The sequence below is a fragment of the Oncorhynchus kisutch genome, linkage group LG9 (assembly GCF_002021735.2).
Source record: "Oncorhynchus kisutch isolate 150728-3 linkage group LG9, Okis_V2, whole genome shotgun sequence".
Classification (NCBI taxonomy): domain Eukaryota; kingdom Metazoa; phylum Chordata; class Actinopteri; order Salmoniformes; family Salmonidae; genus Oncorhynchus; species Oncorhynchus kisutch.
The window spans coordinates 20,559,555-20,576,479 of NC_034182.2; the positions used below are offsets into that span (position 1 = coordinate 20,559,555).

Genomic DNA, 16,925 nt, shown 5'->3' on the forward strand with positions numbered 1-16,925 from the left:
GGTTGTATTGGTGCTAGCTAGGTACCAAGCTAAAGCTAGCTACCTTCCCCAGAAGTTGCGGTCAAAAAAATAATGTTTTATTACCAATGCGGTATTGTAAACACATCGTGGCCGGTGTTTGCTTGTTTACAGACTTTTTTGTACAGATTTGACAGTGCCTACTGATAGTAGTGGTGACGCTTGGCTTGCACATGCAAATTCAGAACACACAACATTCTATAATAGCACTGTGTTATTTGACGTGTCAAATTAAAAGCTTATTTAACGCGTTAAAATAGTGTTATTTGACGTGTATCTTTTTGACATGCAAAGACCCAAACGGCGTTCCATAGTATGTTATGAAGCTAATAGCAGTGACGCTATTACTGTGTATCTCCGGTAGGGCAACATGTGTACTGGTGCTCGACCCTTCAGTGAAAGTCAACATCACCCACGACCGAGATCGGTTGATCTTGGCAATAATGGATATCGCCTTTGAGTTGTCTCGCTGAAATGTTCTTACTCTTTCAAATGACTGCTCGACGTGTTGACTGCTCGATCCACACAGCGGACATTGTGGGCTAGGTTAGGAATGCTGTGTTGAACGTGTAGCGCAACATTTTACGTGGCGTCATTACTTCATGTACCTACGTTATATGGGTATGCACGGTAGCTTTGACATAAGTTTAACGCCGATATTAAAAACCTGACATCGGGCCGATACCGATGTTGGCATTTTTAGCTAATATCGGCCGACTCCGATATGTTCACCGATATATCGTGCAGCCCTAGTTAATTATCAAGAGAACATCGATGCACACGCCTACTGCCTCTGATCTGGAGGACTCACTAAACACATGCTTCATTTGTAAATGATGTCTGAGTGTTGTAGCGTGCCCATGGCTATCCGTAAATGTAAATAATACAAATAAATAATACTTGTACTTTTGATAGTTAAGTATATTTTAGCAATTACATTTTCTTTTGATAAGTAAGTATATTTCTTTACTTTTACTCAAGTATGAGAGTTGGGATCTTTTTCCACCACTGTTTTTGCCTACCCATCAAAACTGAAATTGAAAGAGAGCAACATGGGTATGTGTGTGCGCAAGTCTTGAATGTGTTTGTGTGTTTTTAAAACCCGTTGGCTTGCGCCGGCTGCCTGGGAAAGGGGTGGTGAGGCCCTCCTCTCCTCCTTTCCTCTCTCCTTCCCTCCTCCCTCTCCTCCCAGCAGGTGAGATAAAGATGGAATTTGCATGCCTTCCAGGAGAGAGAGAGGGAAGAAAAGGGGGGGAGGAGAGGCGAAAGGGAAAGAGAGAGAGCGGCATAGAAAGCCAACGGAGAAAAAGAGCAATGATTAAAGAAACGAAAGAGAAAAACGTGAGAGAAGAGAGAACGGGGAGCCTGCTTTCCTTACCCCTCAACAGCCCTCATGCCCTCCTTTACCCCTCTCCCTCTCCTTTCACCTCTCTTCCATTGGGAGGCTGTCTGGGATTTCCACTCTGAGGTGGTGGGTATGGCTATACACACCCATACATACAGATGCTAGCTAGCCATAATTATAGAGAGAGAGAGAGAGAGAGAGAGAGAGAGAGAGAGACAGAGGCAGAGGCAGAGGCAGAGGCTACGCTACACTAACTCCACCTGTGACAGGGGTCACCTCGGAGGTGTGTGTGTGTGCCCCCTGTTCCCTCATTATTCACACCCCTGTGCCCTTTGAAGGAATGGGGAATAGAGGTGCTCTCGGGTATGACAGGTTCAAAGCAGACCGCTATGGTATAAATTACAGCTGAAAACTAGAGATGGCTATCCATACACACTCATATAAGAGCATGGGCTACCAATGACTAAGCCAGGAAACTGCAATGTACGGAATAATGCTGTTATTACTAGAGAGTGAACAATATACAAAATAACAATAAGCATACTATTTACAAAGCCTCACAATAGACACTGATTTGGATCATGAAAAACATATTTAAGAGGAATGGTAGTGCCATGGAGAGAAAGGGGGAGGGAGGGAGCTAAAGAGTAAGAGAGAGGGACAGAGACTGAGAGAGAGAGAACGAGAGAGAGAAAAAAGAGGGGGAGGGTAGTTACACTAATCCAATTTCCAGAATTCCAAAGCAAATTCAGTCACCATACAGTGTATGAATTCCAGGTCAGATGACCAATACACACACCCTCCACTAGAGGGGCACATTGATGGACATGGGATTTGGGAATGCTGAGTGGAATAGGAATTCCAAGGGAACCCAATGGGAATGACTTCGGAGAGAGAGAGAGAGAGAGAGAGAGAGAGAGAGAGAGAGAGAGAGAGAGAGAGAGAGAGAGAGAGAGAGAGAGAGAGAGAGAGAGAGAGAGAGAGAGAGAGAGAGAGAGAGAGAGAGAGAGAGAGAGAGAGAGAGAGAGAGAAAGGGTGTGTTCACAGTCACATGTGGGCATTTCTATAGGAACAAGGTTCTTCATATAATAACCTCCACCAAAACCATCAAAACACCTACTTTTCAGTATGCATTGAACTTCAATAGCCTACATGGTGAGCTGAGCTTTCATTTAGGTTGTGTCCCAAACAGCACCTTATTCCCTACATAGTGCACTACTTTTAACTAGGGCCTGGGTAGGAACTACCCTGAACGTATGTATCTCTTCTTATATCACACACTGACCCTAGTCACTATATAGTTCACTACTTTTGACCAGAGCCCTATAGGGAATAGGGTGCCATTTGGGATGCGACCCAACTCTTCATATATCACACACGGAGGGGAAAAAAAGCTTTGAGGACACTACATACAGAAATAAGTCAGTTGGTCCACACGTAGAGGAGAGAACTCTAATGGTCCATCCATTCCCACTGAGATGCCCGCCTGATGCCAAACACATTTAGTTCTTACAGTAAGTAGATATAGGGAGGCCCGACTTGACTGAAGTCAAATTCTCTCATCTCCCTTCCTCTCGTTCTCTCTTTCCTAGCACCTCTCGTTCTCTCTCTCCTTCCATCTCTCTCCCCCCTCTCTCTCTCTCTTTCTCCCTCACACTCTTTCTCCTGCACTGTGAACAGACATAGGATTCTACATGCTCACCGAAGACACAACACACATGTCAGTCTTCTCTGGCAAGGTGGCAATACTGTCCCTCGTGTCCTCCATAGCTTTCTACTTGTACTCTTCCTTCAGCACTCCTTACATCTCCTCCTCTATATTCCCTTTCTGTTCCATTCCTGTCCTCTCTTCTCTTTCCTTGTCCCTGAGTTATTTCTATCTTCCTTATTGATCCTTTACTACATCTCTCCTCCCTCTCTGTCTTTATTCCCTCCTTTGCCCCTCTCTCTCTCTCTCTCTCTTCACCTCATTCTATGGGAGTCTCAAAGGGGGTGGTCCATTCCCTACATAAAGCACATTCCAGAGAGACAGTGGAACTCTCTCTCCAATCAGAGCACAGGGACGAGTCCATCATTCCTGACACCTCTGTTTGAAACTCCTTGACAACAATGATACTCTGGGAAGTGGAAGGCGCTCGGACGTCAACCACAGATCTAGAATCAGATTGGCCCTAATTAAACCTGACCTCGGTACTAACCTTAACCATAAGCTGGTGATTTATTACCCTGTGTCAGTGGTTCATTGCATAGCTTATTACTGTAGTCTATGGTACTACTGTAGGGTTAGCTGTCTCTGTTCTGCCTCTAGCTCTGACAGCTAGCCACACCTCGGTATCTCACCTGAGAAGGCTAGTTCAGTTCACTCTCTCCACTGCAAGAGAGCAGTGCCAGTTGTGTCTGACTTTGTGAGTGCAGTGAGCAATGAGTGTGTTATCAATATGAATGAAATAGGATATTAATTTCCATAGGCTAATAAAGTACTGTTATACTTAGATTTTTGACGGAGAGAGAGAGCAAGAGAGAGAGAGAGAGAGAATATCTACATGTTGATTTTTACTTCTTGGGTGTCACTGTCTCGTTGAAATGCATTTAAGCATTGATTGAATTGTTCCCGGGACAAAAAAGTTATTTTGTTGGTTTTTCAGGTGGAAAATAAACAAAGCTCACTGCATACTCACTGTGAAGAGCATTTGCTAATTTATGTTAATTATGAGCAAATTACCAATGAATTAATGATTATTAATATTGTTTATGACTAAATAGAAATACTGATGCATACACTGCTACTACTACTACCTGGTGAATACATAAATTGTATAAATTAACTTTTAATTTGAGTCCCTTTAATGTCAACTTTGTGTCATGTAAAATAGGTTGTTGTTTAATATCACATGCGTTCATTGAGTACCTGTGACATGGAAGAGTTTTGGGGGTAAAACATTCAAACGTTGTAACCTTGGACATCATGTGTGATGTGATGCGCCCCAATAATACTCAGTGACAGCGGATAATGTTAACTCTCACTTTTTAACAAGCAACGCAAAACACTCATTCTCTCTACTTGCAATGCTCTATTCAAAGTTCAATTTAAATGCCCCCCCCCCCCCCCCCCCCCCACACAAAATACAAAAGAAACAGGCTACATAATCGCAACTGTGCGCATTGTAACAGTGTCCACTCTACAAGGAGGGCCACAGCCAAATTTCTTGCAAGAAAATATTTTTCACTGACATAAATGGACAAAAAGTAGGAAAATACAACAGCTTCTTACAAGTCGGCCGGTGCAGAACAGATCTAGAAAAAAATGTATGTGCGCTACAGCCGGGCTCCGGTGGCCCGCACTCCTTCCCTCAGAACTCTGAACAACTACAAAACGAACGCGGACAAATGGTCCCTGGAATGGAGCTTGTTCGTAACTGTGCAATAACGCTATAATAACACACGGACCATCCGTGTAAATATATAATTATTATAATTACTCATGCAATAAAAGTTTAAAACACATTTTTGGTAAAAGTAGGCTACAACATGAGACTTATTATTAGATCTGGGGCAGAAAATGAACACTTGTTATAAAGTATCCCTTCTATTTATACACTTTCGCCGACAAGACGCGGGTGGGTTTGGAGTCCGGCCCGTTTGAAGCAACCTGTCGCTGTTTTAATGGTTTGAATTTGTTAGATTTCATTAGAAATACATCGACAAGTGTGTGAAAGTAATTGTAGGCTGGCTACTCACCGCTGATTCCGACTCCTGGACCACGATACACAGGGTTACGAGCACCAACCCCACCGCGAGATTTCGCAGACTCTTCAAGTTTTTATTCATTTTTATTTTTATTTTTAACAATTCTGCCTCAACTAAACATTGACAAATTCTACCAAAAAAAACACATCAGAGAATTGTCATGTTCTTCTGCTAACTCGGCTAAAGAACAGAATAATTTTCAGAACGCAGTAGACAGATTCTTGTGGCGACTCCGAGCTTTCCAGTCGTGGGACCGTTCGCTTCTGCAAACCCCTGACTGACTTTTTCCTCTATCGACTTGCCAGCCTGCTACAGCCGGATCTACTTTGGATCAATGCGCATGCCCCTGACACTTGCTTCAACAGGTCTTGTGTGTGATATACTGTGCAATGTCCCACAACTTTCAAACAAACCCACAAAAAACGGAAGATTGTTTTGTTTGTATGCTAAGATATATAACTATATTTCGGTGTAGGTCTTTTTTTTCTCTTTTTTTTTTTTTACAGTTGCAAACATACACTCACCAGTGTCGGGGCAATTTTTCGTTGCCTCAGGTTACAATCATCTGTTTTTACATAGGCTCAAATATTTACTTGACAGTTTAAAACGTCATCCTAACATGTTGCATGTCATTACCATACTGATTTAGGGGAATACTTGACGCGTTTTTGGAAAGGTCAGGGAATGTAGGGAATTATGTAGACAATTCCACAAAAATCACCCTTTCTTGCCGAGTGGTCAGTTATTCATTCGTTTTTCTCCTCTTTTGCAGTTGAATAGTGCAGTTTTACCATCTTTCGGCCTATAAAAGCATCCAAACCCACGATATAAACTCAAGGTATCACAAGTGTTTTCAGCGTTCACCGTTCAACATTCATAGCCTGTCACACGAAATGTATATTTGATCTCCTATTTAATCGAATTGGAACATCAAAAGAACATTTCATTCGCTTGTAATCACTTTATTCGAGTAGTGATAGTGTTAGCTAATAGGGCTTTCTAACTTGTGCGTTAAACTGGTAACAAGTGGGTAAAGGTAGGCTATGGAATATGAGTGACATGGCTAAGCCCCACCTCTCTTCTTTGCTCTCATGCTCTGCGAAGCAGTTGCGGTGCGTGAAACAAGTCCGGCGGGGGACGAACGTTTTCACAACTGAACTTTGGTGAGTTTAAACTTTCCTTATAATTTATAGCGCAAACCAACGAAATTACCTAACTATTTGAACTAGTAGCTAACGAAAAGAACCGTTTGCTGCGTGATTCTAACCCCCTTTTTTTGAAATTGCACTTCTAGTGCCTCTCTCTTCTCGTATTTCCCGAAACAGAGACGCTTTTTGGATTCTTCAATGAGCTCGTCTAGGCACTTGTAGCGGCGGCTAGGAGGGAAGACGGGACTGGGGGAGCACTACAGGAAAACTACCTGAGTTTTCTCTTCCAGCCGTGATTCAAAATGAAATTCTGGTGCGTTTATTTTAGCTACAAATTATATGTTGCCATAGTGGTATAGTTTGACATTGCTTATCAGCTGTTCTGCATAGCCAACTATATAGAGCGAATACTTTCTTACAAAGTTATTAGGCCTGCGAATTGGATTATTTGAAAAAGCAGACGAATATATAATTGTTTATTTATTTGATAGGATTTGTGTACTCGCTGTCAGCTGGGCAGTAGAAGCGACACTCGGGGTAAGTGCGATGTGTTTCCTCAACTTCTAGTGCCTCTCAAATCAAGTGTGCGCATGTATAATAATCTTCAAACAAATTATGCGGCTACAGCCTTGACGTTTTTCTTCTTCTATAGCTGCATTGCAAGCCTGAGATGTAGAATTTAGGGCAACATTGTGGCAAACAATAGCATGCATGACCAGGCTCGGTGTAGACTAACGGACATGCCTCTATTGCGCAGAGTGGAGTGCTCGCACAGTCCATACATTCTGTATCCTTGGGCTATATGTAGGCTATTTCAAATGCTTCTATCAGGCGCTTGCATCATCTACATGTATTTAAAAATATATATAGACATGTGAAGAAAGTTTTTTATTATTATTATTATTATTGTAAATAATTCACAACATATTCACGCACAGTGTAGTTTTTTCTCGCTCGCTGCAGTTTTGTCTATGACATTGCACAGTGTGCCTGGTTTATGCTGGATTCATTGGGTAATGCCTTCTCAAAGAATCACCCATCCTCTTTTGGGGGAATTTATGCATAATTGGAGTTTTACGCATTTGGAAGTATTCTTTATTTCAACATCACACAGTGACAGTAGAGATGGAATTGTTACTATTATTATGATTCTCATTTTAAAATAATTTACATAGTTAAAGTGTACATAATTTATCCCCATGAATGAGTTACGACAATAGTATTTATTGAATCATTTTTATGCTGTCTGTTCAGGAGGAATTGGGACGGAATAGATCACTGCATTTTTGGTAGGCCCGCTCAAATTTGTGAAAGCTCCAAACCCCGCCCCTTATGAATATTCAAAGCGTAATTAATACGAGCCATGACTCCAGCCACACCTGAGAGCAATTCCTTCACCCTACGGTGTAGACCTACATGTCATTGTAATAATTGTGCTCAAGAACATTCCGATGTGAAATTTGTACTTACTGCAATACTTTCAACAATAGTATGTAGCCACCAGTGTTGCCATATTCCCTTGATTGTTGTGCTCCCAAATTTGTATGGTGATGTTATCAGGATTTAATGATGATTAGAGCTAATATAATGATTATAGGCTCGTTTTAAAGTCATAGTTTACACTTTCTTAGAAATTCATTCTTCTGATTTACTGGTAATTCATCAACACATACAGAATTTACAAGCAACTTTCTATGAAGGTTTGATTGCAAAATGAACTCTTGATGCCCTGGTCTTTGTACTAAGACTGAGACACATACATTCCAAGCAACCATTGTAGCTAAGGGAGAATTGACCTCATGAGTTAAAGCCTAGGTGATGGTTGCTCTGTGAACTAACCAAGTCTCCCGGTCCCAAGCAGACTTCCTCATCATGCTAGAGTATTTAGCCGATCTACACCCTGCATGATCGAAACAGTCTATTCGAAAGACCAAAACAGTGTGTGTGTCACTACAAGCAGCTGAAAGGGTAGATACATTGGCAAGAGAAAGTATGTGAACCCTTTGGAATTACGTAGATTTCTGCATAAATTGGTTATGCATTTTGATCTGATCTTCATCTAAGTCACAACAATAGACAAACACAGTGTGCTTAAACTAATAACACACAAATGATTGTATTTTTCTTGTCTATATTGAATACATCATTTAAACATTCACAGTGTAGGTTGGAAGAGGTATGTGAACGCCTAGGCTAATGACTTCTCCAAAAGCTAATTGGAGCCAGGAGTCAGCTAACCTGGAGTCCAATCAATGAGACGAGATTGTAGATGTTGGTTAGAGCTGCCCTGCTCTATAAAAAACTCTCACAAAATGTGTTTGCTATTCACAAGAAGCATTGCATGATGTGAACCATGCCTTGAAACAAAGAGATCTCAGAAGATCAAGAATTGTTGACTCACATGAAGCTGGAAAGGGTTACAAAAGTATCTCTAAAAGCCTTGATGTTCATCAGTACACAGTAAGGCAAATTGTCTATAAATGGAGAAAGTTCAGCACTGTTGCTACTCTCCCTAGGAGTGGACATCCTGCAAAGATGACTGCAAGAGCACAGCGCATAATGCTCAATGAGGTTAAGAAGAATCCTAGAGTGTCAGCTAAAGACATACAGAAATCTCTGGAACATGTTAACATCTCTGTTGACGATTATACGATACGTAAAACATTAAACAAGAATTATGTTCATGGGAGGACACCACGGAAGGAGACAGTGCTGTCTAAAAAAACATTGCTGCATGTCTGAGGTTTGTTAAAGAGCACCTGAATGTTTCACAGCGCTACTGGCAAAATATTCTGTGGACAGATGAAACTACAGTTTAGTTGTTTGGAAGGAACACACAACACTATGTGTGGAGAAAAAAAGGCACAGCACACCAACATCGAAACCTCATCCCAACTGTAAAGTATGGTGGAGGGAGCATCATGGTTTGGGGCCTCAGGGTCTGGACAGCTTGCTACGATCGACGGAAAAATAAATTCCCAAGGTTATCAAGACATTTTGCAGGGGATTGGAAGGCTATCTGACTGCCAATTGAAGCTCAACAGAAGTTGGGTGATGCAACATGACAACAACCCAAAACACAGAAGTAAATCTACAACAGAATGGCTTCAACAGAAGAAAATACGCCTTCTGGGGTGGCCCAGTCAGAGTCCTGACCTCAACCTGATTGAGATGCTGTGGTATGACCTCAAGAGAGCAGTTCACACCAGACATCCCAAGAATACTGCTGAACTGAAACAGTTTTGGAAAGAGGAATGGTCCAAAATTCCTCCTGACGGTTGTGCAGGTCTGATCCGCAACTACAGAAAATGTTTGGTTGCGGTTATTGCTGCCAAACCAGTTATTAAATCCAAGGGTGACTTAGATGAAGATCAGATAAAATGTTATGGCCAATCTATGCAGAAATCCAGGTAATTCCAAAGGGTTCACATACTTTTTCTTGCCACTGTACATAAGTATTGTTTTTCTCTGTCTTTGGGCTTTTGCCCAGTCCGTCTGGTTATTCTCTTGTGGTTCCACTTGAGAATTTTTATTATTGTGGTTAGTTAATGGGGATTCATTATAAAAAGGTCCCTCCCTATATCCCTTATTGTCAACGGAGTTGTCTAAGTTAAAGTTAAGTTTAGGCATTAACCCTGAAATCTTAAGGTTAGGCATGAACTCAGAATGATTAAGATCATGTTCAAAGCTTGGGTGAGGCTTAGAACTTGCAACATCTAGAGTCAGAGGCAGATGCTTATGCCCATCCGCCATCCCCTCCCACAACGACCTAGTAAAACTGAAACTACTTGAAGGTAACAATGCTCACTGTGGCCCCTAGTGGCCAGTTTCCATGTAATCTCCCGACGTCCTCAGACATGGACGGACGTCGAATACTGACTTGTATCACGGGTGACCTGCCTGTTGTACTACCACCCTCAATGGTGGTCAGCCTATCAAGCGTAAGTCAATACATTAGTCCAACCTCCTACCTCTTTGTTGTCCTGGGGAGTGTGGCCTGAGTGAGTGACGGATGACTTCATTGGGTGGTTCTCTAAATAGTGGGACAGTGGGCATCTCCATGGTAACAGTTTTGTGGTAGGTATCCAGAGATCCTGTGTGTGTGTGTGTGTGTGTGTGTGTGTGTGTGTGTGTGTGTGTGTGGTTAGAGGAGTTTATGTGGTTAACCAGACTAGCCAGAGATAGCAAAGTGGTTCCAATCTCAACCCTACTCTATCTCAGAGAGAGCTGGTGGAGCATGTAAGGAGTCTCTCTCTCTCTCTCTCTCTCTCTCTCTCTCTCTCTCTCTCTCTCGCTGTCTCTTGTTCTCTCTCTCTTGCACTCTTTCTCTTTCTTTCTCTCCTCTTCTTTCCCCTCCCCTCCACCCCCCCCCCCTCTTTATCTCCTCTCTCTCATCCCTCTTCCCTATCCGTCCGTCTCTCTCCCTGCTACTGCAGACAGATAACATGTCTTTATCACACCCCTATCCACAGAGTTTGTAGATAACACTGACACACTCACACAGGGTCACACAGTGTCTTCACACAGTCACACACTTCTGTTCAAACGAGCCAAATCAGACTTTGATAAGCATAAATTCAATTTGAGTGGGAGTTTGGGTTTGCCCCTAAATGAACAGTTTGATAGATGGGTATAAAATTCTTCGGTCTGAAAACAGAACATCGCGTCAGTCTATGAACACTCCACGGAGGAAGTGCTGGACTGATGTCTGACGCAGCTGATGGCAAACTGTTTTTCACACACCCATTAAGAAAGGAGAGGAGCGGTGGAGGAGGGTGAGATTAAGCCGAGGTTTATATGACAGGAGGAACAGGATTTTTAAATATATTTTTTAAACTGCAGAAAGTGGCATCTAGGGTGTTTGAGTGAAAACGAGAGTTCATCCCTCCACTGCTCAGAATGTCATAGAAAGATATTTAGTAGTGAGAGTTTTCTAAAGGTGATACATAGAATGGGGATTTTGTCAAGATAGCGTCAGTCTGGCTATCTTCCCAGTTCTCTTCAAATAGATAGTAGATATCTCAGACACATCATGGCCACATCAACACCGATAGAGCGTATCAACATTTGACTCACCTATCGGTAGATTGTCGGTAGATTATCGGTAGATTGTCACTTTTACTTGTTGGGTCCTTACTGAACATGTGACACTTACAACCTATAGTATGACATTTGGTTATGAATAACTCGTGAAGCATCTATGAAGGTCTCATGAAGTGTTTATAAAGGCTTCATAAAATCCGAAATTGTAATTCCTTTGAATCGGGAGTTTATATTCCTATCGGTCTGTTTACACGTCCATCCGTCATGTTGCTAGGCAGTGTTGTTAGGAATTAAATCACTCAGATGATATGGATAAAGTTGTTTGGACTTTGTCTCCGGGGGAATAGTTCTAACAGGCAGGTGTGTATATTCTGTGTCTTGTTCAAGACACATGGAGTCACGGGGAGTGTGTTTGTGGGGGTGCACGTCTAGCCCTCTTCTGCTCTCGTCATTGGAATGTTTACGTTGATACTTTTGTCCTTTATCTCAGCCCCCCCCCCCCCCTTTCTGTCATCGCTCCCTCTTATCCCTCCCTCTTATCCCTCCCTCGCTCTCGGGTGGAATTCGCTGCCTGGCAGAACATGTCAGGGTCTCTTCCTCTCCGCAGGTGTCACCTCTACACAAAAAAAAGAAGTGCTATCTAGAACCTTAAAGGGTTCTTCGGCTGACCCCAGTAGAATAACCCTTTTTGGGTGCAGGTAGAACCCGTTTGGTTCCAGGTTGAACCCTTTTGGTTCTATGTAGAACCCTTTTGGATTGCATGTAGAACCCTATCAGAGGCCGAATAACTCTTTTGGAACACTTTTTTCTACGAGTGTAGAGTGTAGAACGAGTGTAGAACATTCCTCCACTAACTGATCACTTTTGATTTGTGGTTCCTACACCCACCCTCTCCTCACCCTCCCCTACTCCCTGTGTGGATATGCATGACCCAAGGGGGTGGAATGCAATAGAAGGCTGTAGGTGCCCAATGGCGTGTGTGTGTTTGTGTGTGTGTGTGTGTGTGTGTGTGTGTGTGTGTGTGTGTGTGTGTGTGTGTGTGTGTGTGTGTGTGTGTGTGTGTGTGTGTGTGGTGTGTGTGCATTGTGTGTGTATTTCAGTGAAGGGTAAAAAGCGCCAGAGGTAACACTTACAGACCTAAATCTAAATGACCTTAGATGGTTGAGATAGTCACAGGTTTTTATTGAGGGTTAATATATGCTCCCTGGGGTTAAACAAAATAGGAGACATTTATGTGCTCGGAACAGCTATTTAGGAAAGTTCAGTTCTTAGTGGTGACTTCCTAAAAACATGAAGATCTGAATGTTCAAAGTGGTAGAAAAAAAAGCAACGGTTCCAAAAAAATATGGCTGGCAGGGCTAAGTGAACATAATAAAGAAGGAAAATATATATTTTTTAACTTTTGAAAATCATCTGTTTTGAAATGCAAAAGACAAAGCGTAGGCAGCAGGCAGTATCCTGTGTGTGTGTGTGTGTGTGTGTGTGTGTGTGTGTGTGTGTGTGTGTGTGAGAGAGAGAGAGAGATCCGGTGTTTAATGTTTATTGTTACCTGATGAAATTGCTGTACAATATGATCTTGTTGCCATCTGATGCACATGCAGATGTCATAAATCAGCACTGCAGAGCTCTCCCTGTACTATGCCGTGCCTTGATGGTATTACTGTTGATGATATCTGGAAATGTGCATGTACACCCTGGCCCATCTACTGTTGCTAAACCCAATTCTAACTTGTTCACTGATATCTACTTCACTGATTTCTGCTCTCGTAAAAGCCTAGGTTTCTGCACGTTAACACAAGAAGCTTATTACCTAAACTGGATCAATTGGAAGTGCAAAGCTGTCATGAGAGAGGCTACCCTTGCTGTCTTGAATCTTTACTGACTTCTATAAAACAGACAGTGTGTGGGATAGGATGACAAGTCATACCTGCAGAGACACAGGAATGTGTTGCAATGCCCTCTCTGTGCAGTATAAACACAATGAAGGTTAAAACCATCCAACAAATGTGTGTCGGGGTGGAACGGTGATGACACTTTATTTGTGTTTTTAGCCGTGTTTATCACATCTAAATCACTGATAGGAGCACATTAGATCTTGGATTTTGTCTGTTAGCTAGCACCTGAATCAGTGCAATGTTGGTATGTTTTCTCCTTTAGAACCAATGAAAAAACCATACATCTTCCAGTTGTAGTTCTAGTGGTTGCATGGTGAATGTCCCACACTGGCATCGTTTCAAATATCAAACCTCTCTACAGAACAGTGTCAGCTTGTCCCCTTATTGGTTGAGGTAAATCCAAGGTCAGAGTTCAGCACACGCGTAATTGTTTGGGGTCGTAGCTTAACATTCCTTCTTCTTAAGGTTTGTTTATCACACTTTGTCTACTTTATAAAAAGGTTGAAAAGGGGAAGAGAGGGAAGGGGTGTTCCTCTTACTGTCCCCTGTATCTATCTGTGCCCTTGAAGCAGTTTTGAAAAGGTGACGCGAGCCTACCAGATGAGCTAAATGCCTGTTATGCTGGCTTCGAGGCAAGCAACACTGAAGCATGCACAAGAGCACCAGCTGTTCTGGATGACTGTGTGATAACGCTCTCGGTAGCCGATGTGAGCAAGACCTTTAAACAGGTCAACATTCACAAAGCCACAGGCCCAGGCAAGATGGATTATCCGGACGTGTACTCAAAGCATGTGCGGACCAACTGGCAAGTGCCTTCACTGACATTTTCAACCTCTCCCTGAGTCTGTAATACCTACATGTTTCAAGCAGACCACCATAGTCCATGTACCCAAGGAAGCTAAGGTAACCTGCCTAAATGATCCTGACCGGTTGCGTCACCGCCTGGTATGGCAACTGCTCGGCTACAGAGGGCAGTGCATATGGCCCAGTACACCACTGCGGCCAAACTTTCTGCAATCCAGGACCTACAGTATATAATAGGCGGTGTCAGAGGAAAGCCCATAAAATTGTCATAGACTCCAATCACCCTAGTCATAGACTGTTTTCTCTGCTACTGCACGGCAAGCAGTACCGGAGCACCAAGTCTAGGACCAAAAGGCTCCTTAACAGCTTTTACTCGCTGTTTATTATCTATACGTAGTTACTTCACCCCTACCGGCATGTACAAATTACCTTTAGCCTGTACCCCCACACACTGACTCGGTACCAGTACCCCTTGTATATAGCCTTGTTATTGTGTTACTTTTTATAATTTTTACCTTAGTTTATTTGGTAAATATCTTAACTCTTCTTGAACTGCACTGTTGGTTATTAAGGGCTTTTAAGTAAGCATTTCATGGTAAGGTCTACACTTGTTGTATTCGGCGCATGTGACAAAGTTTGATTTGATTTATTCTTGTCACTGAGTGAGGTGGGACGCCATTTTGGTTTTGGGTGGAAGTGTTGTCTTAGCTTGTCGGACATGCCTAGTCTTTTCTCTCTTAATGCCAGCGACCCTCTGGCCATTTTCCCCCTTCTCCCTCTATCTCTCGGCACCACCACCCCTCCCTGCAGAGTTTGTCTCTCTCTCTCGCTCTCTCACTCTCTCTTTGTGTTTCAGTAGATAGTTTACGTGGCCTCAATAGATCCCCCTATAGGCCTGTTTTTATGCTAAACCAACAGATCCGTTCCATCTTTACTTTGATGATCCTTATGATCCTACAACATCATTACTTCAATCATTTCACCATAATACGATTCATAACCAATATAAAAAGTAAAGTGCCTGTGCAAGGGAAACTATTCTTCTCTTCTTTGCCCTAGGTAGACTAAAGTCAGTTACAAAGATTTTTAATGCTAAAGTTAGCTATAGAGAGACAACTGCATTATAAACCTTATGGTAAGACTTCAGAAATGTTAATGCGTGTGTTTATAGCATGTAATAAAGCATTATAACCACAAACGGCCTTGTATAAAGCTAGGAGCTAGGAGGATCCAGCCACAACACAACCCATCATTTAGGGGACACACACACACACGCTATGGTGCAGCTGATAGACCTGTATCAATGTAATCAGCCATGTAGAACCCTCCCTCTGTGTGTTCCCTTCTTTTCCCCCTGTAATTTGGCTTCCTCCCTCCCTTTTTCCATCCCTCTATTCGTCTCATTTCATCCCTTGTTCCCCAGCTCATGCCAGGCCAGGTAATCCACCCAGCCGGCTACATCATCCCTCCTCTGTTCAACCCTCCTTCCCTCTCTTACCTTATTCTCTGAGCTATCCTTTCCACTGATGGATACGGTAATTGACAGGTTTGCCTCCCAAATGGCACTCTATTCCCTTTATAGTGCTCTACTTTTGACCAGGGCCTATAAACGCTTAGGAAAAAAGGGAATCCAAAAGGGTTCTAAACCTGAAACCAAAAGGGTTCTACCTGGAACCAAAAAGGGTTATTCAAAGCGGTCTCCTATGGCAGGGTTCCCCAACTTGCGGCCCACAGGTGATTTTATTTGGATCCACAATCAAAGACTGTAAAAAGACCAGAAAATCCGCTCCAAGTTATTTAATTTTGGAAATCTGTTCCAAAGTATAGCCACACATAATAGAGAGATACACTACTTGACCAAAAGTACGTGGACATCTGCTCATTGAACATCTTATTCCAAAATCATGGGCATTAATATGGAGTTGGTCCCCCCTTTGTTGCTATAACAGCCTCCACTCTTCTAGGAAGGCTTTCCATTAGATATTGCTTCCATTCAACCACAAGAGCATTAGTAAGGTTGGTCACTGATGTTGGGCGATTAGGCCTGGCTCACAGTCGGCATTCTAATTCATCCCAAAGGTGTTCGATGGGGTTGAGGTCAGGGCTCTGTGTAGGCCAGTCAAGTTCTTCCACAACTTCAATTTCAACAAACCTTCTGTATGGACGGTGCTTTGTACACGAGGGCATTGTCAAGCTGAAACATGAAATGGCATTCTCCAAACTGTTGTCACAAAGTTGGAAGAACGAAATCATCTAGAATGCCATTGTATGCTGTACCATTAAGATTTCCCTTCAATGGAATTAAGGGGCTTAGCCTGAACCACGAAAAACAGTCCCAGACCATTATTCCTCCTCCACCAAACTTTACAGTGCACTATGCATTCAGGCAGGTAGCTTTCTGGTATCCGCCAAGCCCGTCGGTCGGACTGCCAGTCGGTGAAGCTTCCAAACAGTTCACTTTCATAGCAGCCACATAAAAACAGCATGATCCTTTAGCTCGTTGTACATATAATTCCTTCTCGCAACAATCTATGCCATTCTCCTCCTCTCACCTTTTCCCTTCACTTGTGGACTTCAGTGCACAACACATCAAAAAATCTTTCCAAGCCAAACCTTCATATCATGACCGCTAACCGCTACACACAGCCAACATCATTGTCACATCATAGTCAACTAGAACTACTAGAACTAACACGTGTGAACCTACGGCTACATTCATGCAGTGCAGTGTACAGTCAGAAATCAATACAATACATTTATAAAACCGAAAGCTTACCTTGACTTAAAATAGTTCCAGTGCTGGATAGCCATAGCCAGCTAGCTAACATAGCATTCCTCTCTGTTTGAGACAGGTGTTTAAGTAGGCTAAACTAGCTGGCTGCATTTGCTAGTTAAGTGAAACTTAAACAAATAAAAAATACAATC

General features: G+C 42.6%; 2 protein-coding genes across 8 annotated transcripts in view; one reads left to right on the top strand and one right to left on the bottom strand.

The window, feature by feature from the left end:
- The window catches only part of LOC109896875 (collagen alpha-5(IV) chain), an 84,976-nt gene extending 79,580 nt beyond the window's left edge, over nt 1–5,396 (bottom strand). For both annotated transcript variants that reach the window (XM_020491300.2, XM_020491299.2), the window contains exon 1: nt 5,102–5,396. In XM_020491300.2, the coding sequence (XP_020346889.2) occupies nt 5,102–5,191 (90 nt within the window). In that variant the 5' untranslated portion in view covers nt 5,192–5,396. The remainder of the gene's footprint in view (nt 1–5,101) is intronic.
- Nucleotides 5,397–6,194: 798 nt separating this feature from the next.
- LOC109896348 (collagen alpha-6(IV) chain) overlaps nt 6,195–16,925 on the top strand; it is a 162,101-nt gene continuing 151,370 nt past the window's right edge. For 4 of the 6 annotated variants that reach the window (XM_031832086.1, XM_031832083.1, XM_031832087.1 and 1 more), the window contains exons 1-2: nt 6,391–6,571; nt 6,750–6,795. In XM_031832086.1, coding sequence (XP_031687946.1) covers nt 6,561–6,571; nt 6,750–6,795 — 57 coding nt within the window. In that variant the 5' untranslated portion in view covers nt 6,391–6,560. Of the gene's footprint in view, nt 6,274–6,390; nt 6,572–6,749; nt 6,796–16,925 lie in introns of those variants that run through there. The other 2 variants (XM_031832084.1, XM_031832085.1) reach the window with 2 other exon arrangements.